The sequence below is a fragment of the Nicotiana tabacum genome, chromosome 24 (genome assembly GCF_000715075.1).
Source record: "Nicotiana tabacum cultivar K326 chromosome 24, ASM71507v2, whole genome shotgun sequence".
In the NCBI taxonomy this organism is placed as follows: domain Eukaryota; kingdom Viridiplantae; phylum Streptophyta; class Magnoliopsida; order Solanales; family Solanaceae; genus Nicotiana; species Nicotiana tabacum.
The window spans coordinates 82,497,345-82,524,513 of NC_134103.1; the positions used below are offsets into that span (position 1 = coordinate 82,497,345).

General features: G+C 38.0%; 1 protein-coding gene across 1 annotated transcript; it reads left to right on the forward strand.

Moving 5' to 3' along the window:
- Positions 1-10,208: 10,208 nt before the first annotated feature.
- Positions 10,209-12,190, forward strand: LOC107788356 (aldehyde oxidase GLOX-like). Its single transcript, XM_016610034.2, has one exon. It carries the CDS (start codon positions 10,384-10,386, stop codon positions 11,992-11,994), a length of 1,611 nt encoding a protein of 536 aa, XP_016465520.1. The 5' UTR covers positions 10,209-10,383; the 3' UTR covers positions 11,995-12,190.
- Positions 12,191-27,169: the final 14,979 nt, after the last annotated feature.

A 27,169-nucleotide genomic window follows, 5' to 3' on the forward strand; every position in this document is an offset into this window, starting at 1 on the left:
AAAATCTTCCAAAAACGAAAATTTAAGATTTGGAGGTCGAGTTGTTATTGGAATTCGATAAAATTGATATGGTTGAACTCATATCGGAATGGGTATTCGGATTTTATGAAAATTATGCCGTGTTCCGAGGGGCGGGTCCAGCATTGACTTTTGTTGACTTTTTGGAATGAATTTTTAAGTTGACGTATTATTATTCTTAATTGTTTCCGATGAATTTTAATGAAGTTATACCATTAATTTGGATAGATTTGAGCGGTCCGGAGGTCAATTCAAGCAATTGGCGATTTTGGAATATCAACATAACTTCAAAGAGGTAAGTGTCTTACTTAACCTCGAGTGGGGGAATTACTCCTTAGGCATCGAGTCTTATGTGCCATTTGTGAAATGTGAAAAGCCGTGTACGTGAGGTGACGAGTACGTACTCGGCTTATATGTGTAAAGTTTTATTGAGTTAAAGTCTTGAGCATATTGTGTGGTAAATTGGGTAATTGTTGGTATATATTTAATCATCTATTTGTCATGTCTAAACCCTTGTTGTTGTTGAATCTGTTGTTATATAACAATTTGATGTGATTGTTACTTGATTATTTATGTAATTCTGTGAATTTGTCGGTTTGATAATTATTGTAATTGAATTTCATTATGGATTTTTCCTCTGCAAATAATTAATTAAATGAGCTTAAGAAGAGGTGTTTATATAATTATTAAAAATTTGAATTTAATGAAGACTTTGCTTTATGTTGAGTAATTTCTATCTCTATTGGTTGTTTTTGGGTGTTGTACACATAGTATGGAGCTTTTGGCTATTTGTTGTGAAATTAATTGATTTTGTTATATCCTTGGAATTTGTTGTGGCCATTGAGCAAACTGTAATGTGAATTGATTTTGTTATGTTGCCGTGATAATTTGCCGTGTAAATTATTGTGTTGTATGAATTATTATTTTGAGGAGATAAGGGTGGCATTTCACCGTCGATATTATTTGGGTATAAGGGTGGCATTTCACTGTTGTTGTGTTGTTGGAATATTGTCTAGGCGGAGCGATAAGGATGGCTATTGATATTGTCTGGGCAGAGCGATAAGGATGGCTATAGGAGCGATAAGGGTGGCTATTATCAGGGACGATATGTGATGATGTGGGGTTGTGGTGTTGATGATTTTCATGTGATGTTGTGGTTTTCTTGTGTTTATTTTTATACGTTGTGCAATTTATCGTGTTGTTGGTAAATTGATAACAATCTGATTTATGTTGAAATTGAGAGCTTGTGGCTATGGCCAGGCAGATTATAAAATGAAATGTGGGCACGAGGTGCCGTGAGTAAATAATAAAGATATTTGGCACATGAATTATCCATGCAGTTGAGATATGAAATGTGGGCATGAATTGATGTGATAAAATGATAATGATATTTGGCACGTGAGTTATCCGTGCAGTTGTGATATGAAATGAGGGCACGAGGTGCCGGAGAAATATCATGATTTAATTATGAGCACGAGGTGTCGTGGAAACATGAAAAATGGGCTGAGACCCATGTTTACGAAAAATATGAAAATGGGCCGAGACCCGTATTTTTATGATTTTGAAATGAGGTGTCACATGGTGACATTTAATTGAAAGAATTATATTCAAAATATTTATTTGGAAGGATTTTTATTCAAAAAGAATTATATGAAAGAATTGTATTTGAAAGATATTTATTTTAAGAAAATTATGTTTGAAGATATTTATTGAAAGAATTTTATATTCGAAAGATGTTTATTTGAGGAAATTATATTTGGAAAAGAGTTTTATTCGTAAGAATTATGTGTGAAAGATATTTAATTGAAGAACTTGATTTAACTGGGTGTAAATGTATTTATCAATTGTTGAGCGATATTAATAGTGATTTTATTGTCTTACTGTGTACATCACTGGTTGTTTTATGTTGCCCTTATTGTTATTTATTTCCTATTATTTTGTATATTATATTGCATAGGTTATTAGACTAGTGAATGTCTTGACTGTACCCCGTCTCTACTCCACTGAGGTTAGTCTTGATACTTACTGGGTACCAACCGTGGTGTACTCATACTACACTTCTGTACATTTTTGTGCAGAGCCAGGTATTGGAGATATCGGACTTGAGCAGAGTTAAAGCAAGATCGTAAGGATTCAAGGTAGAGCTACTTAGTCGTCGTAGTCCCTTGGAGTCTATTCATTTCATTGTACTGTTAATTTATAATCAAACAGTATTATATATTCGGTCTTCGTGATCATTCCATTTATTCAGTTAGAGTTTGTGACTCAGTACTACCAGTATTGGTAGGTTGTATATTGTAATTATTTCCGTTGTTAGTTTCAAAAACAAAATGGCTTCAAAAGGTAATTGAAATCGGCTTACCTATTCTTAGAGAATAGGTGCCATCACGACGCCTTTGATGGGATTTTGGGTCGTGACAGTCTCTTCGGTGTATTTTTCAATTTTTGTGAAAGAAGATATAGGATATTTTTTAGGGTTGAGGGATTTGGGCTTGGATTTAGAAAATTGGGTTGGGTCCATGTCATGTTGGGTTTAAATTTGGGCCAAAAAGACTAAAAATAATATAATAAAAATTACTCTTAATTAATTAAAATAAACTACTAAAATAAAACTAAATATTAAAAGTGAAACTATTTTTGTATTTTCAAATGTTATAATAAAATAAAATAAAAGTAGAGAAAATAGGCTAAAGTCATGGCAAAATTAAAATACTATAAACATAAATATACTAATTGACCTTAGACTAAAGATGAAAATATTTTTGTGTTTTTTAAATTGTAATTTGAAGTAAAAATTGACTAAAACTCCATAAAAATTAAAGTTAAGTTAAATAAATATTTTAAACACTAAAAATAGCTCAAAAGGTGACGGGTCAAAAATTACGTGCTTACAATCTGTAATATCTCGCTTCATATTATTCCACCAATAAACATCCCTCAAATCATGATACATTTTGGTAGAACCTGGATGTATTGAATATCTGGAGCTATGAGCTTCTACCATAATTGCCCTTCGAAGATCTTCTACATTAGGCACGCATAAGCGGCTATCAAGTCTCATCACACCATTCTCATCAAGTGCAAAATTCTCAATCTTGCTACTGAGGACACCTTCCTTGAGCTTAAGCAAGCTAGGGTCATCAAATTGTTTGTCTTTAACTTGATCTACTAAAGTAGACTTAGAACCCATACTTGCTATCAACCTTCCACCATACTTCTCATCGAGACAAACCCATTGGCTAACTATTTGTTGGGCTTCCTTAACAATTGGACGTTCGACCACACACAACCTGGTCAAACTCTCCATGGATCTTCTGCTCAGAGCATCAGCAACCACATTCGCTTTGCCGGGATGGTAAAGGATATTACAATCATAATCTTTAAGAAACTCCAACCACCTGCGTTGTCTCAAATTCAACTCTTTTTGCCTTAATATATACTGCAAACTTTTGTGATCTGTATAAATGTCACATTGCTCTCCATAAAGGTAGTGGCGCCATATTTTTAGACAAAACATAATCGCTGCTAGCTCAAGATCGTGGGTAGGATAATTTCTCTCATGGTTCTTTAACTGCCTAGAAGCATAAGCAATTACCTTATCATTCTGCATAAGAACACATCATAATCCTACTCTGAAAGCATTACAATAGATCACAAATTTACCTGTAGGGGTAGGTAGCGTCAGGATTGGGGTTGTAGTCAACCTGTTCTTGAGTTCTTAAAAACTTTTCTCACAAGCTTCAGACCATTGGAACTTCACATTTTTCTGAGTTAACTTTGTTAACGGGCCAGCTACTGAAGAGAACCCTTCAACAAAACGACAGTAGTAACCTGCGAACTGTAGAAAATTACGAATCTCTGTAGGGGCCGTCGGCCTAGGCCAACTCTTAGCTGCTTTTATTTTCTGTGGGTCTACTCTAATGCCTTGTTTCGAGACCATGTGTCCCAAAAATATAACTGTATCGAGCCAAAATTTGCCATAAAACTGACGGTCCTTGAGTATTTGAAGAATTGTTCTTAAGTGATTCTCATGCTCTTTATGGCTACGGGAATATACCAAAATATTATCGATAAATACTATGACAAAGGTATATAAGAAAGGCTTGAAGACTCTATTCATTAAGTCAATAAAAGTTGTTGGTGCATTGGTCAACCCAAAGGACATCACTAAAAATTCATAGTGACCGTACCGAGTCCTGAAAGCTGTTTTCGGGATGTCTACTTCTCTAATTTTTAACTGATAGTATCCCGATCTCAGATCTATTTTTGAGAAATATCCGGCACCCTACAACTGATCAAATAAGTCATCTATCCTGGGCAGTGGATATTTATTTTTGATAATAACCTTATTTAGCAGGCGGTAATCTATACACATCCGTAGGGAACCATCTTTTTCTTCACGAACAACACTGGAGCACCCTAGGGTGAAACACTAGGTCGAATAAAACCCTTATCTAAGAGATCTTGTAACTGCTTCTTGAGTTCATTTAGCTCAGATGGAGCCATTATGTAAGGAGGAATCGAGATTGGTTGAGTTCCTGGCAATGTGTCTATGCCAAACTCAATCTCCCTATCTGGTGGTATCCGTGAGAGATCATCCGGGAACATGTCTGAAAACTCTTTCACAATCGGTACCGATTCAATCACTGGGGAGCCAACTTTCATATCCCACACATGTGCTAGATACGCCAAACACCCGCTGCTCACTAGTTTTCTAGCCTTAAGGTAAGAAATAAACTTACCCACAGGCGTACCCACTTCACCTCTATTTATAATTGGATCATCCCTAATAAATGAGAATTTAACTGTCTTTGTGTGGCAATCAACTGTAGCATGACAAGAAGATAACTAGTCCATGCCAACTATGAGGTCAAAGTCTACCATATCTAACAAGTTCAAATCGGCTAATGTTTCTCAGCCCTGAATTGTGATGATACAGTTTCTGAATATATACTCAACTTTAACAGATTCCCCTATAGGTGTGGAAACCTCAAACGGAACCCCTAATTTTTCTGGTGCTTTTCCAAGCTCGACAAAAAAATAAGGAGACACATAGGAGAAAGTTGAACCAGGATCAACTAATACATAAGCAAGGCGACCACAAACCGAGAGAATACCTGTAATAACTCTGTTAGACGCCTCACCATTCTGCATGTCTAGAACTACATAGAATTTGGCTGGTCCGCCTCCTCCCTGAGCTCCACCTCTATTGGCACCACGCCCAGTCTGAGTATTAGATGCCCGAACTGGAGAAGGTGCAACTATAGAATTACCCATGGATGTTGCCTGTCTGGTTGGAGTTTTCCCCGGAGCTTGTCCAAGTAGTGGACAATCTCTCTTAATATGACCCGGATCATGGCAGTGAAAACAACCTTTCTGACCCAAAAGGTATTTCCCTGGATATCTTTTGCTGCACGAAGGACATGTAGGATAGGAGAACCGAGGTTGGCCCTGACTAGTTGAACTTTGCCCCTGAGGGGCCTGACCTTTACTCTGTTGGCCATGTTTGAGTGAAGCTGGATAAGGAGATGAGTGAGTCGTTGATTGAATGTGAGCTGAATGATTCATGTTCTTACACCCAACTGAAAATCCACTATAAATACCTATTATTCTAGCCTTCTTAACGTTATCTCTAGCTTCCCTGGCGATTTTATCAAAAGCCACCTTACGCGTGGCGATATTGACAACCTGAAGATAAGTCTTGTCATCCTGATGTGAAGTCATATCTTTTGCCATATGTGGACTCAAGCCTTTAATGAACCTTCTCACTTTTTATCTCTCTGTCAGTATCAAATTAGGTGCATACTCTGCCAATTTTGTAAATTCCATATCATATTCAGTCACTAACATGGTACCCTATTTAAGATGTTCGAACTGACGTCAGAGCTCATACATCCGACTGCTAGGCAAAAACTTGGCCCTGAAAGCTTCTTTGAACTGGGGCCAAGTAAATGGCGGTAATGTAGAATATCTGGCCTTCTTGTAACCTCTCCACCATTGTCCTACTGCACCCTTCAATCGAAACCTAATCAACTCTGTGGCTTGTGTTTCAAGACAACCCAAAGAAATAAACATTTCCTCTATCTCTTCCAAAAATAACATTGGTTCATTTGGTTTATCGGTACTATTATAAGTAGGAGGGTTTAATCTCAGAAAGGCATGTGGATTAATTTTTTCTATTGGTAACTGCACTGCCTGGGCAATATTTGCAGGGACAACTGATGGTGGTACCTCGAGTGGAGCTTGAAAATCATCTCCTATAACCTCTTCATCTGAATCATGAGGGTCCTGAGAGCATGAACAGGTGCAGCCCGACCACTAGTCGGAGGCGCTAGGGACTCCATAAAGTCCAAAATTCTATCAATTCGATTATCCTGGTGATGTAGTAGTACATGATCATTAACAACCTACTGAGGTGGAGCTTGTGTTTGTATTGTGGCCCTACCACGAACCCGATTACCTCTGGCATTTCCACCTCTACCTCTAATATTTTGAACTATACCTCTGCCACGTCCTCTAACTACAGCTGGTGCTATTAGTGCGGCTTGCACCTCTGGTGCTGCTTCTTGATGATTTGCAACTGGTATCTCAACATTGTTAGCAGCAGAGGATGAAGTTGATCTTATTCTAACCATCTTGTTTGTGCTGAAACGAGAGATAAATGGGTGTTAGAATTCTGAAACGTTTAGCTCTAACGCACGATATACGAATCAAAGGAGAGAAAGAAAAAAAAATTCCTAACATGTCCTACAGCCTCCCAAATATAAGTATGGTGTACAACATATGCATTTTTGAGACTCTGCTAGACACAGCTCATGACTCCCTAGAACTCCGTAAACCTGGCTGCTCTGATACCAACTTGTCACGCCCCCAAACTGGGGTGGGACGTGATTGACACTCAACCCTTACCACTCGTTGAGTGAACCCTGTACTATTTGTATCAAAGTTCAAGTTCAATAACAAAGAAACTAACATGCTTAAATATTAATTCTAATTAAATTACAGTTCTTAAACTGACTGATAAATATAATAAATAAAGAATAAATCCCAAATATATTTTAATACTAACCCACTAACAAGTCATGAGCTTCTATAATCTGAAAAATAAAAAAAATACATAGCATACGGGGGCATCCCCCGAAAATAAAATAAACATAAAAAAATAAAAGTTATAAATAATAGTCTAAAAAGGGTCCGCTACCGCTGGAATGAATCAACGAAGTCTGTAAACTGAATCTAGAATATCTCCTCTAGTCAAGTGCCCCGTTACCTGCGTCCTGAATACATGCCACACGACGTAGCAGGCCCAAACGGGCTAAGTACCACCAAAGGATACCCAGTAAGTCTCATAGGCTACCTCCTAAAATGGCGGAGCGAGACCTTCTGCAAAATATAAGAAAGAAAAGGGATATACGAAAAATCATACAAATCATATAAAATTTTACAACCAAGTAATAATCTGAAAACTGAAACTGTAATCTAAAACTGAAACTTAACATAGAAATTGAGCCCATAACTGATATCTGAAATAGAATCTAAGTTATATATATTTTAAGATATAACTTCGCATAATTGCCCTACGTAAGTGAGCATCTGGGAACACATACGGGGGAGTGTCGGCCTATCTCCCCAACAAACAGCTGGCACCTGCGAGCGTGGGTTAGGTAACCCTGACATCATGACACTCACGCTGGAGGAGGTTGGCCACTTCTCCCTACTGAATGCGAATATCACAATTAAAGGCACATAATAATTGGTAATACACATAAGCATGTATTCATGTCACATATAATGTCGTACTGAATAAGAATAAGTGAACTGAGCATTGGGTCACGAGAAAATATGACTTAGCTTTAGCTAACATATGGAGCACAAGGGTTATAATGGAATTCCCTACCAGGAAAGTAAACCTCAACTCACCTTAAAACTTTAGCTGCAATTCGTCTCTTCAAGTTTTTCGAGTATTCAACAACGCGAAATCTACAATAATAGGCTTAACCATGTCAATTCATAAACTATTAAGTCTTACTTGTTGTTACTTAGCTATAAATCTTGAAACTCCTACCTCACTGATTTAAGTAAAGTTTTCAACTAAATATTTTCATTCTTCTACAAAGGTATATAGATGACGAGGCCATGAATTCAAGTAAACTGATTTTACAAAAAGATAAAGTGACCTCGTTATAAATCCTTGGTTTTAGACCCATAATATCAATTATATATTCTATAATTAAATACTATATATGGAAGGATCTCTCACTTAACTTTGGCACTAACTAAAAGATAAACTTTTATCATATGGGCATTCCAAGAAAACTTCTCTGCCATGACTAGAAAATATGAACCTCAAAATCTATGTCAATTTATTTCAATGAATACTTAAATTTACGTATAAAAATAATTTCATAGAATGAAAACTTGAGGGTTTTGACTAAATTTTTATCTAGCGATAATAACCATAGGAAATTTAGAAGAATTGAATACCTTGGTTTCGAGAATGGCGAATTGTTAAACCTTGAATTTTTTTATTGCTTTCTACGTTCTCTGTATTTCCTAACTCCTAAAGCAATTAAATTACTTTGATTTTCTTGCTAAAACCTCATTTTCCCTCTTTACTTTTTCAGACAAAGACTTTTACCAACCCTTCTTATGAAAAAAAAAACTTTTACCCTCTCTAATTTCCTTAGGCTTCGGTCCCACTAAGTCTCTTTTTACTTTTTAATCATTGTAATTGCTACTTGCTATTATTAAGCAATATGTATTTAAAAGCTAGCAAAATGGGGCATTACAGGGATAAGGTGGGATAAGGTAGGATTAAGGTGAGTGTGGCCCCCATGGATGACAAGCTGCGAGAAGAAAAGCTCAGATAGTTCGGGTACATTCAGAGGAGAAGCCCAGATGCCCCGGTAAGGAGGTGTGAGCGACTGGCTTTGGTGGGTACGAGGAGAGGTAGAGGGCGGCCTAAGAAGTATTTGGGAGAGGTGATTAGGCAGGACATGACGTAGCTTCAGATTACCGAGGGCATGACCCTAGATAGGAAGTTGTGGAGGTCGAGCATTAAGGTTGTAGGTTAGGAGGTAGTTTTGCATATTTCTACGTCGCACCAGAGTGAGGCTAGTCTTATAGGATTTTGTCTAAAAGTGCTAGTGGTTAATGTTGCATTTATACTATTCTTTCGTTTCTCATAGTGTCGGGTCTTATCTACTGGTCATTGTTTTGCTTTTCATCTATTTTCTGGTTCTTGTGATGCAGTTATATTTTCTATAATTTTTGTTGATGGTACTGATATATTGCCTCTTTTCGTCTTTTTAAGCCGACAATCTATCAAAAGTAGCCTCTCTGCCCCTCGAAGTAGGGGTAAGGTCTTCGTCCACACTACCTTCCCAGACCTCACTAGTGAGATTTTACTGGATCGTTGTTGTTGTTATTGTTATTGTAACCAAACATAATATAAACTTAGTCTCAGACTTAATTCTGGATATTTCATCTTATCCCACCTTATTCCATCAAACTTAGTATTAATTTATCCCACCTCTCAGGTGAGATAAATTAATCTAAGAATTATAATTCCGAAATAATTTAGTCTGCGTACCAAAAGATTTCTAGCATCTCACCCATATTAACTGTTAATAAAGTGCCTTCTTTTTCAGAGACATTAATTGAAAGTAAGATGCAAAGTCACAAAAAAAAATGGTGTTAAGAGGAGAAAATGAAGCACAAAATATATGTACTTGTGACCAATATCCTGCCCGGTAATCGTCCAATTTATGCAGCTATCTACAAGTCCCGTTACATATAATATTCCCTCTATCCCAAAATATGACACTTTTAGAATTCTGAAATTTAAACTTCTTAATTTTGATTATAAATTTATATACTTAAAAACTAAATAAAAAATATTATAAGTTACAATAACTAATAATCCAAAATATATAAAAAATTCGTGATCAAAGAATAATTCGTTTGATCTCGAAATTCGAAAAATATAAATAGATAGATAGGGGTGTAGCTAGCATGGGAGATATGAATTTAGATGAACCCACTAACTTTGATTAAATCTTATATTTGTGTTAAATAATTTATTAAAAATATAAAAATTATTAAATTAGAATTCAAATAGTGGCTTCCCCTCTGTAAGGGGGGGGGGGTGGGGTAAGTACTTTTATTTTTAGTGATAGTGCTCATATCACTCATCGGTCTGCAAACTTCACAGTATGCGATATCATTTTTGTCCATTACATAATTTTCAGTTCCCAAACTAATCTTTCTTCTTCTTCTTGTCCTTTTCACAAGCTCTCTGTATTTAGACTTTGACACCAAACTCTTCTGTCTCCCACTGATCAGTGATCTCGACTCACTGCACCTATGACGACTCCGAAGTTTCTATTCCTCTTCATCTTCCTTATTCACTTTGTAACTATGTCCTCACGTGCCGACCTCCCCGGCACGTGGGAACTCCTCGTCGCCGAAGCCGGAATTGCATCCATGCACACCGCCGTCACCCATTTCAACACCGTCGTCCTCCTCGACCGCACCGACATCGGCCCTTCCCGTAAACTCCTCCCTCCCCACCACTGCCGCGTGGACCCCAACGATCCCATTTTGAAAAAAGACTGCTACGCTCACTCTGTTCTACTCGATTTACAAACAAACTCAATTCGTCCTCTCATGATCCTCACCGACACGTGGTGCTCCTCCGGCCAATTTCTCCCCGACGGCACGCTTCTTCACACCGGCGGCGACCTTGACGGCTTCCGCAAATTCCGAAAATTCACACCTTGTGAACCTTCAAACTCTCTCTGCGATTGGGAAGAACTTCAAGATACTCAACTGTCACAAGGCAGATGGTATGCAACTAACCAAATACTACCAAACGGTGAAATCATAATTGTCGGTGGTCGTGCTGCTAATAGTGTTGAATTTTTCCCACCTAGAAAAGAAGGAGCTTTTGAATTCCCTTTCTTAACTCAAGCTGAAGACAATCAACATGATAATCTTTATCCTTATGTTCATTTACTACCCAATGGACATCTCTTCATTTTCGCTAACAATAAAGCTGTAATGTACGATTATAATACAAATAAAATACTAAAAGATTATCCAATACTAGAAGGTGGACCAAGAAATTACCCATCAGCAGGATCATCAGCAATGTTAGCGTTAACAGAGGATTATTCCTCTGCTATAATTGTAATTTGTGGTGGAGCTGAATTCGGAGCGTATTTACAAAGGAGTAGTGACACACCTGCTCATGGAAGTTGTGGTCGAATTGAAGCAACTGGAGAAAACCCAGTTTGGGAAATGGAAGATATGCCTTTTGCTAGAATTATGGGTGATATGGTAATGTTACCAACGGGTGATATTCTTATTATAAATGGAGCTCAAGCTGGAACTCAAGGTTTTGAAATGGCATCAAATCCATGTTTGAATCCTGTTTTGTATAGGCCAAGTGAGCCTTTAGGACTTCGTTTTATGACTTTGACGCCAGGAACAGTCCCAAGAATGTATCATTCAACGGCAAATTTACTGCCGGACGGTAGAATTTTGCTCGCCGGAAGTAACCCTCATTTTTTTTACAAGTTTGCTGCAGAATTTCCAACGGAGTTACGGATTGAAGCGTTTTCTCCGGAGTATTTATCGGCTGATAAAGCCAATATTCGACCAGTTTTGGTGGAGTCGCCGGAAAAGGTGAAGTACCGTGAGGATTTTGAGGTGGCGGTGACGGTGGAACTGCCGGTGGTTGGGATTGTGGAGGTGAATTTTGCGAGTGCTCCGTTTTCTACACATTCGTTTTCGCAAGGGCAAAGGCTTGTGAAATTGAGAGTAACCAGTGCTATTCCTGATGTTGCCGGAAAATATAAGATCGGATGTACGGCTCCGCTGGATGGGAGGGTGGCGCCGCCGGGGTATTACATGGTATTTGCAGTAAACCAAGGGGTGCCAAGTGTGGCACGATGGGTCCAGCTTGTGGTTTGAAACTTTTTCCACTTTTCTTTTCTTTTTTATTTTTATTAGTATATGATTTTCTCATTTGTTTTCTTTATTTAATTAATTCTGAATCCTCAAACATTTTAGATTCTGCAAGTCTAAATGAGACCGCAGAGTCTATCATTTTATTATCCTTTTCAAATAGGTTGGAAAGATAATGAAAAGCACAAGTACTTTTATGTTATTTTTTCCTTAAAAGCTTCCTACTAGTATCTTATTTTTCTAAAGTTTTCTTCTTTAAAAAGAAAAAAAAACAATTTTCTTCTTTATATTGTATTGAAAGCTTGGTGGTATTTATAACTCAGAAGTCAGACCAAACAAGAATTTAGATCTATTTTTCCTGAATAAAACTATAAAAAGAATATTTGTAAATCTTGGCAAGAATATTAAGAAAAAACTTGAAATACCCTCTAATAAATTATTTGTTTACTGTAATGTATGGTATATTAGGGAGAGTTTCATTTATCTTTTTCAATGAGGGCATTGGTGATGCTCTTTTAGAACTTTGTAACACAAGTGTAAATTATTAAATTCCGAAAGTTAATCAAATGAGGCCCTATTATGGTAAGTTAAACAATTGTAGTAGTATTAAGGTGATAAACTACCCAAATGAAACAATTTTTTTGGGGGGATATTTCCATTTGCAAAGGGACAAAAACCAAATAATACATGCATATGATAAACATTAGCTAACATTTGTGGGTCAGGATGGAATAATAGATAATCAATGGAACCCATTTCTTTTTAAAAGATAAATTGATGTCCTTTTTGGCCTTTTCCAGGAGAATTAATCTAAATAGTCGCTGATTTAATCGCTTAATTTAAAAATAATTAATAATTGTATAATATATGTATAGTTCATACATAATATGTATATATTTATATATAATTTATATATATACATATTAAAAAAGTAAACAGTAGATCCGATCCGACTGTCTATTTATGTAAAGATTACTTCCCATTATAGCCATGTCCATCTTGTGTTAGCAGGAAATTGATAGGCGGCTTTAGTGTTTTTTGTGAAGGACTAGTCACATGAGAGTGGCCATTGGGCCATTATCAAAACGTCCTACCTTTAGAAAGAAAGCATCTTTTGATGCGAACTTTTTTCGAAATAAAAATTCAATAGGAAAGCATCTAATCATCCAGTGTATTTTCAACCTTTAACTTCACTTTATCGTATACAACTTGAGATTCAAACCAATAATTGCTTTTGTTATACAGAAATCTACCCTTTTTATTTTTGTTATCCAGAAAATAAATTTATTGTAATCCTTTGACTCGTGTGTATTGGTCTTGTAAATGGCCAATTGAAACATATAAGACAATACTCCTTATGTCTTAGTTTATATGATACTTTACGCATTTCGAGATTTAAACCTTTTTAATTTTGGCCATATATTTGACATAAAATATGTTTAATTTTTAGAAATAAAATTTAAATATTTGAAAACTAAATAAAAAGAATTATAAGTCACAATAATTAATAATTTAAAATATTTAAAAGGTATATGAAAAATTTACGATCAAAATATAATTTGTTTTACTCTCGAAACCCAAAAACCTTCACATAAATTGGGACGAAAGAAGTATAAGAGTCCGGCATCAAAATAATCAAATTAAAACATAGACAGATCTAATCTTTATGTTTACTATTGAAATTATATTTTTTGACGAATCGAAGCAACAAATGACTGAATCTTAGTGAATTGTGATAGCAAGGTTACTCTGCTACTAATAACACTATGTAGTGTATTTATGTTGTCTAAAATTATGGGCTCAGAATTCAATATTAGTTACTTCTGAACTTATTGCAATTTTAAAATCGTGTAAAATATTATGGATTCAATTGAATTTATTGAACCCAAGTTACATATGAGTCAGATCTAATATGAGTCAGAACTAATTTTTATCCTGCAAATTATAAATTATTATAATACCTTATGTAATTTCAACAAACAAGACGGAGATAATCACATTTTACTTGAGTCTCATAGCTTCATGGACTTTCATAAAGTTAAAAGGGTATGAACTTTATTTAGCGTGGATTCTAAGTGAAAAATTAGTTGGAAATTATATAATAAAAGACAAAGAATACAAAGGTCGCTTTGTGGTCACTTTAAAAAACCTCTATGATGATGCCTTCTGTTTAAATGTGGAATCATTTCCGACTATTAAAGAACTAATTAAGCACAAGGTTGTACATTCCAAAAGTAAAAGATAAAATTGTATTATATTATATCCGGTTTAAATCTACCCCACCAATTTTGTTTCCATGTGAAAAAGACTACGTAGGGCTCCATTCCCCTCTAGACCTATTTTCTGGATTTTCATTTACTGTTTAGCCGTTTTAAAAATAATAGTTAATATATATATATATATATATATATATATATATATATATATATATATATTGTATATTATATATAAATAATATATAAAATTTATACACGTTTGTAGCTACCGAATATAAATAATTTTAGCCGCGGGTTAAAAATAATTTTTGATCAATAGGTTATGGACCTTGCATCCACCCTTCTAAAAGGCCCAAAATTTTGTCATTCCCTTTCCAGCCAAACCAAGTATATTTTATTCATTTTATTAAATAATTAACCTAAATAACTGTGCGCTTAAACTATGAACAATCGGCATCCGTATAATATATGTTTAATCATATAAAGAAGTGTATACTAAGATAAGAAAAGTAAACAGAATCCAGTAACAAGCTGTATAAAGGTCCATAATTTATTTAGCTTTGATTTCCTTTCCCTTTTCCTATGCTTTTGTTTTCTTTGATAATATTAGTCATTATCAGATGGCTTTTACCATGTTTAGATTAATCCAACATCATGGATAACTTTTCCTCACTAGACAAATTTTATATAGCCATTACACGTATGTTTTGAAGATAAACTTGAGAAAATAAAAGCGAGCATTTTCTAACAATTTTAGCTTTTTCATTATATCTTCATGCAATTTACTATGGATCAGGTAGTAAAGAATATAATTTCAAATCTCATCGCTACCTTTTTGTAAAATAGAAAATGTGAGGGGACATGTTGAGAAAATATAGTTAAGGAAATAAAATTTCATCATCTAGAAAAGTTTAAACATTTAAAAGAGGTGGTATAATCTTTACCTTGGCTATCGAAGATTTTGGTCGTTTTCAATAGATTATTCTATTTTTTTAAAATAGCAATCCACCCATTGAACAAGTCTTACAAGCAATTGCGAAGGAGGTGCACTTGGTACTTTTGACCAAATCTTTGGTGCTAGCAAGTTGCAAAGTTGCTCTAATAAATAGATGTCTTATAATTCGTAATCTCGAATAAGAAACGGGGTCCTCTCATTTGCTAATGTACATAAATATAATTGTATACGAGTCGAAATAGATTTCGGCCTTTCTACGTTCGAGTGGCAAGAAATCAGAGTGTGATTTTGGGAGTGAGCTCCGAAGACAGTACAAACGAACCTCGAGTCCGAAGGCTGCACGAGGAGTCGGCTCGATAATCTTATCGAGCCCGTGACCAAATCGATCCGCAAGGCATTGCTTCGAGGTCGAAAATGCACCACGCCCATCCCGAAGGTCGAACTCAAGCCAAGACCGAAGGACTCGACCCAGTAACGAGTTCGAGCCAGTATCGAGCTCACAGACAAGAGCCATTACAATCGCACCAAGAGAGAGAATCTTGACGGGAATCGAGGAAGAGACAAATCATCATGGGTCCTCCAACATATGCTTTATTTTATTATTTTTTGTTATAAATAAAGTAATAACTCTCTATTATAAAAGAGGGGATCCTTGTAAGCTATGGATATACTGAATAGACTGGAACAAAAGATCTTTTCTCATATACAAAGATATCTCCTTGTGCTTGTTTTACTTCATCTTACTCATTCTTTCTGTTCATTATTCCCATTCTCATAGTCAAGAATACTCGTATTGCTATCTTTGTATCAAAGGGTATCACGTATCTTTAGAACCATATATAAATTTAACGTTATCTGATTTTCCGGGTAAACTGTTTGGCGCCCACCGTGAGGCTAAGGATAACAATGATTGTTTGATATAAATCTGCAGTACACACCAGTTTACAACTTCAAATCAGCAATAGCTTTATATATTGACCATGGAGCCGACCTTCAAGAAACCAACAACATGGCACCCGGGGGCGGAAGGCCACTTGACGATAACACTGAAGCTCGAATCGAAGTACTCGAAATTTGAGCCGAAGTGCCATTGGATGTCAATTCACAAATAGCTCTGGAGGCGAATCAGCGTTCCGAACCGGAAAAAAGCATTCAGGGCGGTACTCGATCCGTAGCCCGAGACACCCATAACACGGGGAAAATCGGAGCCAGCTTACGTATGATCTTCGAGATGCTACAAGCCCAACAAGTAGCGATAGCCCAGTTACAGAGCCAAACTCATATACAAAGCAGGCCAGATCCCAATCCGCTTCGAGAAATCACCCCCAGAACGGAGCCCACTATAGTGAAATCAAACGAGCAAGAATCGGGGACCACTCTCGAAATTACTAAATTGCTCGAGGAACTCACAAAATGAGTCAAAGCCAACGACAAGAGAGTGGAAACATACAATGCTAGGGTCGATCAAATCCCGGGGGCTCCACCAATGATAAAAGGGCTTGATTCGAAAAAATTCATACAAAAGCCTTTTCCCTTGAGTGCGGCCCCAAAACCAATCCCCCAAAAATTCAGTATGCCCGAAATTCCCAAATATAACGGTACGATCGATCCTAACGAACACGTCACCTCTTACACATGTGCCATCAAAGGTAACGATTTGGAGGACGATGAGATTGAATCCGTGTTGTTGAAAAAGTTCGGGGAGACCCTCTCGAAGGAAGAAATTATCTGTTATCACAATTTACCGCCAAATTCCACCGATTCTTTTGCCATATTAGCAGATTCGTTCGTAAAGGCACATGCTGGTGCCATAAAGGTTGCAATAATGAAATCATACTTCTTCAAAGTAAAGCAAAGGGATAATGAAATGCTGAGGGAATTCGTATTCCGATTTCAAATAGAACGCATGGAATTGCCACTGGTCACAGACGATTGGGCCGTACAAGCTTTCACCCAAGGGTTGAACGAGCTAAGTTCAATAACATCACGTCGGCTGAAGCAAAATTTGATCGAGTATCCAGCAATAACTTGGGCAGATATACACAAACTGATATCAATCGAAAATTTGGGTCAAAGATGACCAGTTGGGAGCTCCGTATGGACCCGTACATCAGAACATGACAGCTACTAAAAACCAAAGGGAGATCGACAGAGAACAAAGGTCGAACAGAGACCGATATCAACTGTACGTCACAGATCGGATGAATAACGATTCAACACGCAATAAAGTTCTGAACAACCGAAGGATTGATCGAGGGCAAAATTCTCGTGGACTTATGAGCAAGAGCGGCTTTGATAAATATGCGGATCCTATAGAAGCACCTCGGTTATCAGAGTATAACTTCAGTGTTGGTGCATCCGCCATCGTGTCAGCTATCGGATGCATCAAAGACACTAAATGGCCTCGACCCATGCAGACCGATCCTGCCCAAAGGAATCCCAATCAAATGTGCGAATATCATGGCACCCATGGCCACAGAACGGAAGATTGTAGGCAACTAAGAGAGGAAGTAGCACACTTATTTAACAAAGGGCACCTTCGGAATTTTTTGAGTGAGAGGGCGAAGAACCATTTTAAAAATAGGGATTTCAGCAAGTAAAAACGAGCAAGAAGAACCAAAGCACGTCATTCACATGATCATCGGCGGCACCGATACCCCTCAGGGACCAATTCTTAAACGCACTAAAACATCGATTGTGAGGGAAAAACGATCTCCGACTCAAGATTACGCACCCATAGGAACATTGTCCTTCGATGATGAAGATGCAGAATGAGTCATCCAACCTCATAACGATGCACTGGTAATATCCGTACTCATGAATAAAACTAAAATTAAGCGTGTGTTAATCGATCCAGGTAGCTCGGCCAACATCATCAGATTGAAGGTCGTAGAACAACTCGGCCTGCAAGACCAGATCGTACCCGCAACTCAGGTTCTAAACGGATTCAATATGGCATGTGAAACCACCAAAGGCGAGATAATCCTACCAATAAACGTGGTCGGAACCATCCAGGAAACAAAGTTTCATGTGATCGAAGGCGATATGAGATACAATGCCCTTTTCGGAAGGCTGTGGATCCACAACATGAGAGTTGTACCTTCGACCCTACACCAGGTCCTCAAATTCCCAACATTGAGAGGTGTCAAAACAATGTACGGAGAACAACTGGCCGCAAAAGAAATGTTCGCCGTCGAGGAAGCGAAATTAATATCCTCGCCTTCGCCGATAAAGGGATAGGGCTCAGAAGGAGAACAGAACACCAAATAGCAATCACAGATGTCGGCTTCGACCCAGCCAGATAACCAGAAGATCGAAAAAGATGATGATCAAAGGGTCCCTCGATCTTTCATGATTTACGATGACTCGAACGCCACCGAATCAACAATTAAGGAACTAGAGCAAGTCACACTAATTGAGCGCTGGCCCGAGCGAAAGCTATACTTGGGAACGGGGTTGAGCCCCAAACTCAGGAAAAAACTTGTTCAATTTCTTATCGATAGCATTGGTTGTTTTACCTGGTCCCATTTAGATATAGCAGGGATCCCACCGGACATAATGATGCATCGGCTAAGCTTGGACCCTAGGTTCAGACCGGTGAAGCAAAAGAGAAGACCCCAGTCCGAGAAAAAGCACGCATTCTTAAAGGACGAGGTAACCAAACTTCTCAAGATAGGGTCCATTCGGGAGGTGAAATATCCCGAATGGTTAGCTAATGTAGTTGTAGTGCCTAAAAAAGGGAACAAACTTAGAATGTGTGTGGACTATAAGGATTTGAACAAAGCATGCCCCAAAGATTCCTTTCCGCTGCCCAACATCGATCGCATGATTGATGCTACGGCCGGCCACGAGATGCTCACTTTTCTCGATGCCTATTCCAGGTATAATCAAATCCAGATGAACCCGGAAGACCAGGAAAAGACTTCATTTATCACCAAGTATGGAACATATTATTATAATGTGATGCCATTCGGGTTAAGAAATGCAGGGGCTACTTACCAATGCCTAATAAATAAAATGTTTGAAGAACAAATAGGTAAATCAATGGAAGTTTATATTGATGACATGCTAGTTAAGTCCCTGCGCGTAGAGGACCATTTGACCCATTTGCAGGAAACGTTCAAGATTTTGAGGAAATACAACATGAAGCTCAACCCCGAAAAATATGCTTTCGGGGTCGGTTCAGGCAAGTTCCTCGGCTCCATGGTGTCAAATCAGAAAATTGAGATTAACCCCAATAAAATCAAGGTCATCGAAGACATCACCATCGTGGACAGCGTGAAAGCTGTACAAAGGCTAACGGGACGGATTGCAGCCTTAGGCCAATTTATTTCGAGATCATCAGATCGAAGTCACAATTTTTTCTCTCAACTAAAAAAGAAGAACGATTTCGCTTGGACTCCGGAATTCCAACAAGCATTAGAGGAACTAAAATGATATCTATCAAGCCCACCATTACTTCACACTCCAAAAATAGACGAAAAACTTTGCTTGTACTTGGCAGTATCGAAAATCGCCGTAAGCGGCGTCCTAGTTCGAGAAGAGCAAAGTACGCAATTTCCCGTTTATTATATAAGTCGGACCTTAGGAGAAGCAAAAACTAGATATCCGCACCTAGAAAAATTGGCACTTATACTGATAAACGCCTCTAGAAAGTTAAGACCGTACTTTCAATGTCACCCCATATGCGTATTAACCACTTACCTGCTTCGTAATATTTTGCACAAGCCCGAACTATCAAGCCGATTGGCCAAATGGGCCGTCGAACTCAGTGGGTACGATATCGAATATCAACCCCGTACAGCCATCAAGTCTCAAATTTTAGCAGACTTCGTGGCCGATTTCACGCCAACCCTCGTATCCGAAGTCAAAAAAGAACTCTTGTTGAAATCGGGTACATCATCGAGGGTATGGATCCTTTTTACGGACGGGGCTTCGAATGTGAAGGGGTCCGGGCTAGGCATAGTTTTGTAACTACCCATGGGTAACACTATTAGGCAATCTATTAAAACTACCAGGTTGACTAACAACGAGGCCGAGTATAAAGCCATGATTGCAGGTCTTGAGCTAGCTAAAAACTTGGGAGCAGAAGTCATTGAAGCCAAATATGACTCTTTGTTGGTGGTGAGTCAAGTAAATAAAACTTTCGAAGTTCGAGAAGGTAGAATGCAAAGGTATTTAGACAAACTGCTTGTCACTTTGCATCATTTCAAACAATGGACTTTACGGCATGTTCCACGAGAACAAAATAATGAGGCCGATGCACTTGCGAATTTGGGATCGTCGGTTGAGGAAGATGACTTGAGCTCGGGGACTGTTGTACAACTTTTGAGATTGGTAATCGAAGAAGGTCATGCCGAGATAAATTCTACAAGCTTAATCTGGGATTGGAGAAATAAGTATATTGAATACTTAAAGAGCGGAAAGCTCCCATCGGACCCTAAAGATTCTAGGGCCCTATGGACTAAAGCTGCTCGATTCACGTTGGCTTCGGATGGAATGCTATATCGAAGGACATTCGATGGACCGTTGGCAGTATGCTTGGGTCCGGGAGGTACCGATTACATCCTACGGGAAGTGCACGAGGGCACTTGTGGGAATCACTCCGGTGCCGATACATTAGTTCGAAAAAAAATCAGAGCAGGGTATTATTGAATCAATATGGGCAAAGACGCGAAGAAATTTATTCATAAATGTGACAAATGTCAAAGGTTTACGCCAATGATCCATCAACCCGGAGAGAAACTTCACTCAGTCCTATCCCCATGGCCGTTCATGAAATGGGGAATGGATATCGTTGGCCCTCTGCCATCTACCCCAGGTAAAGCCAAATTCATTTTATTTATGACTGACTATTTTTCTAAATGGGTTGAAGCGCAGGCGTTCGAGAAAATAAGAGAGAAAGAAGTTATAGACTTTATTTGGGATCATATCGTATGCCGATTCGGGATACCCGCCGAAATAGTATGTGACAATGGGAAATAATTCGTTGGCAGCAAAGTAACAAAATTCTTCGAAGATCACAAAATAAGAAGCATAGTATCAACACCATACCACCCTAGTGGGAACGGCCAGACCGAATCAACGAACAAAACTATCATTCAAAACCTAAAGAAGAGGTTGAACGACGCTAAAGAAAAATGGAGAGAAATCCTGTCCGAAGTCCTTTGGGCATATCGGACAATGTCAAAATCCAGTACGAGGGCGACCCCATTCTCCTTAGTATATGGGTCTGAAGTGTTGATACCAGTCGAAGTCGGTGAAACCAGTACCAGATTTTGATTCACGATGGAAGAATCAAATAACGAGGCTATGAGTACCAGCCTCGAATTATCGGATGAAAGACGAGAGGGTGCTCTCGTCTAATTGGCCGCCCAAAAGCAGCGAATCGAAAGATATTATAACGAAGAACCAAGCTCCGCCATTTCAAGCCCAGGGACTTAGTGTTAAGAAAAGTCACCATCAATACCCGAAATCCAAACGAAGGAATACTAGGACCAAATTGGGAAGGACCATATCAGGTTCTCGAGAACGTCGGAAAGGGATCGTACAGGCTCGGCATTATAAACGGCAAACAGCTATCAAGCACTTGGAATGTGTAACATCTAAAACGATACTACTGCTAAGGTACGACCCTTCCATATTTATTTATATTTCAAAACTGACCCCTGCAGAAGTCCGAACAAGAGCTAAGATGGATCCTTCGCTTGAAAGCACGCGTTGCACTCTTTTTTCTTAGACCAGTTTTATCCCAAATGAGTTTTTTGGTAAGGTTTTTAATGAGGCAACTAATGATCGTGCTGCACTTACAACAATATCCGAGGCCTTTGTACAATCGACCTCGAATACTTGGGGGGCATTAGCCCTCAAATATATCAAGTTCTGATGCAAGAAAGTTATTTCGCAACAACAGGATCCAGTAGGAAAAGTTGCAAGAGCCAAAATGGTCAAAACGAACCATGCTCATGTAGTTGGCCCGAACCCGGGCATTAGCCCTCAAATATATCAAGTTCTTGTGATGACCCAAAATGTCATCTTTAAATTTAATAATTAATTTTATATTCTAAGACCTCAAAAAGCACTATTTATCATTTCTTGGCTTGCGTGCGCAGTACGTAAAATTTTTCAGAAAGTTTTCAGGTGAAAAATGGATTAAAATATAAATTAGATATTTAAAATACAACTGAGTTGACTTTGCTCAACATTTTGAGCAAACGGACTCGAATCAGTATTTTGACAGTTCCGGTATATCCGTATCGTGAATTAGGACTTGGGCGTATGCCCGGAATCAAATTCCGAGGTCCCTAGCCTGAGATATGGAATTTTGATAAAAAATTTAAAGTTTAAGTTCAAATAGTGACCGGATGTCGAATTATATGCAAATGACCCTGGAATAGAATTTTGATGATTCCAACAGCTCCGTATGGCAATTTTGGACTTAGAAGCGTGATCAAAATTTTATTTGGAATTCCGTAGTGGAATTAGGCTTAAAATGCCGAAAGTTGAATTTTTGGGAAGTTCGACCGAGGGGTTGACTTTTTGATATCGGAGTCAAAATCTGATTCTGAAAATTTTCATAGCTCCGTTATGTCATTTATGACTTGCGTACAAAATTTGAGGTCAATTGGACTGGATTTGATAGGTTCCAGTGTTGTTTGTAGAAATTGAAAGTTCAAAGTTCATAGATTTTGATTTGAGGTCCGATTAGTCGTTTTGATGTTGTTTGATGTGGTTTGAAGCCTCAACTAAGTTCGTATTGTATTTTGGGACATGTTGGAATAATTGGTTAAGGTCCCGAAGGTCTTGGGTGGAATTCGGAAGGTAAACGGAATGGATTTCGGACAAAGAAGGTTGCTGGACATTTGCAGAAATTTCGCCAGAAATTTCTGGTGTGTGGAGCCAAATTTGAAAGCTTATATCTCGTAATTCATAAGGAATCGGAAAATTGTCAAAACATGAAAGTTATAGTCGTTTGATTCTAGTTTCCAGAAAGTTAAACCATTTATTATTGAAAAATTTGTACAGAAAGTTATGATGGATTGAATGAAGGCTAGTAGAGCAGTTTCGCCAGAAATTTTGATGCATGGAGCCGACTTTGGAAGCTTATATCTCGCAATTTATAAGGAATCAGAAAAGTTGCAAAACATAAAAGTTGTAGTCGATTGATTCTAGTTTTCAGAAAGTTAAATCATTTATCATTTGGACATTTGTACATAAAGTTATGATTAATTGAAGGAAGGCTGATAGAGCAATTTCTGGTGGACTTTTAGTGATGAAAAATGGACTTTTAGTGAAGAAAAATTGACTTTTAGTGACGGATTGGAAGAAACTTAAGGACCAAAAATGATCATTTCATTCATTTCGTTTTGAATTTTTGGAGCACGGTTCTTGGGCGATTTTTGGGTGATTTTCACGGAAAAATAATGGGGTAAGTGTTCCTTATCCTATATTGATTATATTTCATGATTCCATACTCATTTACATCATGTATCCATGAATTTATGGAAGAAAAATCAAGATTTTTGTAAAATCTTCCAAAAACGAAAATTTAAGATTTGGAGGTCGAGTTGTTATCGGATTTTGGTAAAATTGGTATGGGTGGACTCATAATTGAATGGGTTGTCGGATTTTGTAAGTTTCGCCGGATTCCGAGATGTGGGCCCCACGGGCAAATTTTGAGCTAATTTCGGATTTTAATGAAAATATAATATTTTCTTATGAAATTGATTACTATAATTTTTGTTGACTGTATCGAATTAATTATGACTAGATACGAGTCGATCGGAGTCGGAAAATCGAGAAAAAAATATAATACTTGGTTAAATTGGAGCAAGTCGAGGTAAGTGACTTGTCTAACCTTGTGTGGGGGAAATTTCCCCTAGGATTGGTATTGATGTGATTATTGAAATGTGTTGAAAGTCGTGTGCACGAGGTGACGAGTGTGTACACGGGCTAAATTGTGATAGATTATATTTTTAAATTGTGTAGATCACTATTGCGCATTTATTAAATTATTTTATCTTGTTATATTCTTCATTATTGATCTGAGATATATACTTCAAATTTGTTTGATCTTTTCTTATTAATTGTTTTACCTGTTTAGTAGAAACTTAGTTTTTTTTATTCTGTGCATTATTTGAAGGTTGATTTTTTTTAAATTAAATATTATTAATATGAAGTATTTGACATTTTTAAACTTGATATTGAAGCAATGTATTAAAGATTTTGAAATAATATTTTCCTAAATTATTTACTCCTGAATATTTTTATACTCATTGTGATGGAGCCGTGAGCTCTTTATTGTGGAAAAATATTATTATTGAATTATTTTGACATGAGCCATGAGCTCTTTATTGTGAAAAAATATTGTTGTTGAATTATTTTGGCAAGTTAAATTATTTGAGCACCTGAGGTGCAAATTGCGATATATTATGATATTGATACGCATGCGGTGGTATAAGGTCTGGGTATTGAAACGCATGCGGTGAGATAAGGGTGGCTTGATACGCGTGGCTAGTAGGGGGGACTACTAGAAGTCATGCAGTGTGATAAGGGTGGCTAAAACGCGGGATGCTATTTTGGAAAAAAATATTTTCTTTCAAATAAATTGTGAAGGCTCCCGCGGTGAGATAAAAAAAATGAGATATTGTGAATTTGTTTATGATTTGGGACTACGAGGCGGTACCTCGGGAGTGCCCTTGTTGATATTGATTTATGGCCGCAGTTGCCTTTGATTATTGTTGTGATTTTCTTCAAGTTGGAAATAATTCTGTTTTGTTTTCACGAGGTATTTATTTGCCATTATTTGATGTAATTGAATGTGACATACTACTTGATTCATTTTCATTGTCATTTTATCTTATAATATTGTTTAAACATTTTACCATGCCATTATTTATTCTCCAGTAGGGCCTGACCTGACCTCGTCACTACTCTACCGAGGTTAGGCTTGGCACTTACTGGGTACCGCTATGGTGTACTCATACTACGCTTCTGCACATCTTTTTGTGCAGATCCAAGTACATCTTATCAGACCACGCATCAGTAAACTAGCTGTACGAGGAGACTTCGAGGTATATCTGCCATCGTCCGCAGACTCCGGAGTCCCCTTCTATCTTACTATGTTGCTTCCTTATATTTTATTTAGACCTTGACATATAGAGATATTGAGAATAAGTTCTTAGAAGCTTGTGACTTATTTCTATCGGGTTTTGGGAGTTGAAATTGTTTGAATTGTAGTTTATTTATTTCAGATATTTATTATTATTCCGCATTGATAGGCTTACCTAGTCTTAGAGATTAGGTGCCATCACGACATCCTACGGAGGGAATTTGGGGTCGTGACAAGTTGGTATCAGAGCACTAGGTTCCTTAAGTTGGCCTTAAAAGGCCAAGTTTGACTCCAGAATGGTCAAAACGAACCATGCTCATGTAGTTGGCCCGAACCCATACGCGAAACATGAACACATGTATAATGACTTGCCAAGAAAGTCCTCCTCTTTACCGATATCTAATATCCAAGAAAAATTCCTATATTTGGAGATTTATTATGCAATCAGAATTAAGATAAACTCGATCACTAAGCCTATGGTCTACTTTTATTACGAAATCGAGCAAGCACCCACTCGACCATTATGCCTACGGGCTACATTACTTCGAGTTCGAATCATTCACTCGACGACTAAGCCTATGGGCTACTATTATTACGAGTTCGAGCAAGTACTCACTCAACCATTACGCCTACGGGCTATATTACTTCGAGTTCGAATCAATCACTCGACAACTAAGCCTATAGGCTACCTTCATTTCGAGTTCGAGCATGCACTCACTCGACCATTATGCATGCGGGCTACATTACTTCGAGTTCGAATCAATCACTCGACAACTAAGCCTACGGGCTACCTTCATTTCGAGTTCGAGTAGGCACTCACTCGATCATTATGCCTATGAGCTACATTACTTCGAGTTCGAATAAATCACTCGACAACTAAGCCTACGAGCTACCTTCATTTCAAGTTCGAGAAGGCACTCACTCGACCATTATGCCTACGGGCTACATTACTTCGAGTTCGAATCATTCACTCGATGACTAAGCCTATGGGCTACTATTATTACGAGTTCGAGCAAGCACGCACTCGACCATTATGCCTACGGGCTACATTACTTCGAGTTTGAATCAATCACTCGACAACTAAGCCTACGGGCTACCTTCATTTCGAGTTCGAGCAGGCTCTCACTCGACCATTATGACTACGGGCTACATGACTTCGAGTTCGAATCATTCACTCGACAACTAAGCCTATGGGCTACTTTTATTACGAGTTCGAGCAAGCACTCACTCGACCATTATGCATGCGGGCTACATTACTTCGAGTTCGAATCAATCACTCGACAACTAAGCCTACGGGCTACCTTCATTTCGAGTTCGAGTAGGCACTCACTCGATCATTATGCCTATGAGCTACATTACTTCGAGTTCGAATAAATCACTCGACAACTAAGCCTACGAGCTACCTTCATTTCAAGTTCGAGAAGGCACTCACTCGACCATTATGCCTACGGGCTACATTACTTCGAGTTCGAATCATTCACTCGATGACTAAGCCTATGGGCTACTATTATTACGAGTTCGAGCAAGCACGCACTCGACCATTATGCCTACGGGCTACATTACTTCGAGTTTGAATCAATCACTCGACAACTAAGCCTACGGGCTACCTTCATTTCGAGTTCGAGCAGGCTCTCACTCGACCATTATGACTACGGGCTACATTACTTCGAGTTCGAATCATTCACTCGATGACTAAGCCTACATGCTACTTTTATTTCGAGTTCGAGCAAGCACTCACTCGACCATTATGCCTAAGGGCTATATTACTTCGAGTTCGAATCATTCACTCAACGACTAATAAGCCTACAAGCTACTTGCATTTCGAGTTCGAGCGAGCACTCACTCGACCATTACGCCTACGGGCTACATGACTTCGAGTTCGAATCATTCACTCGACGA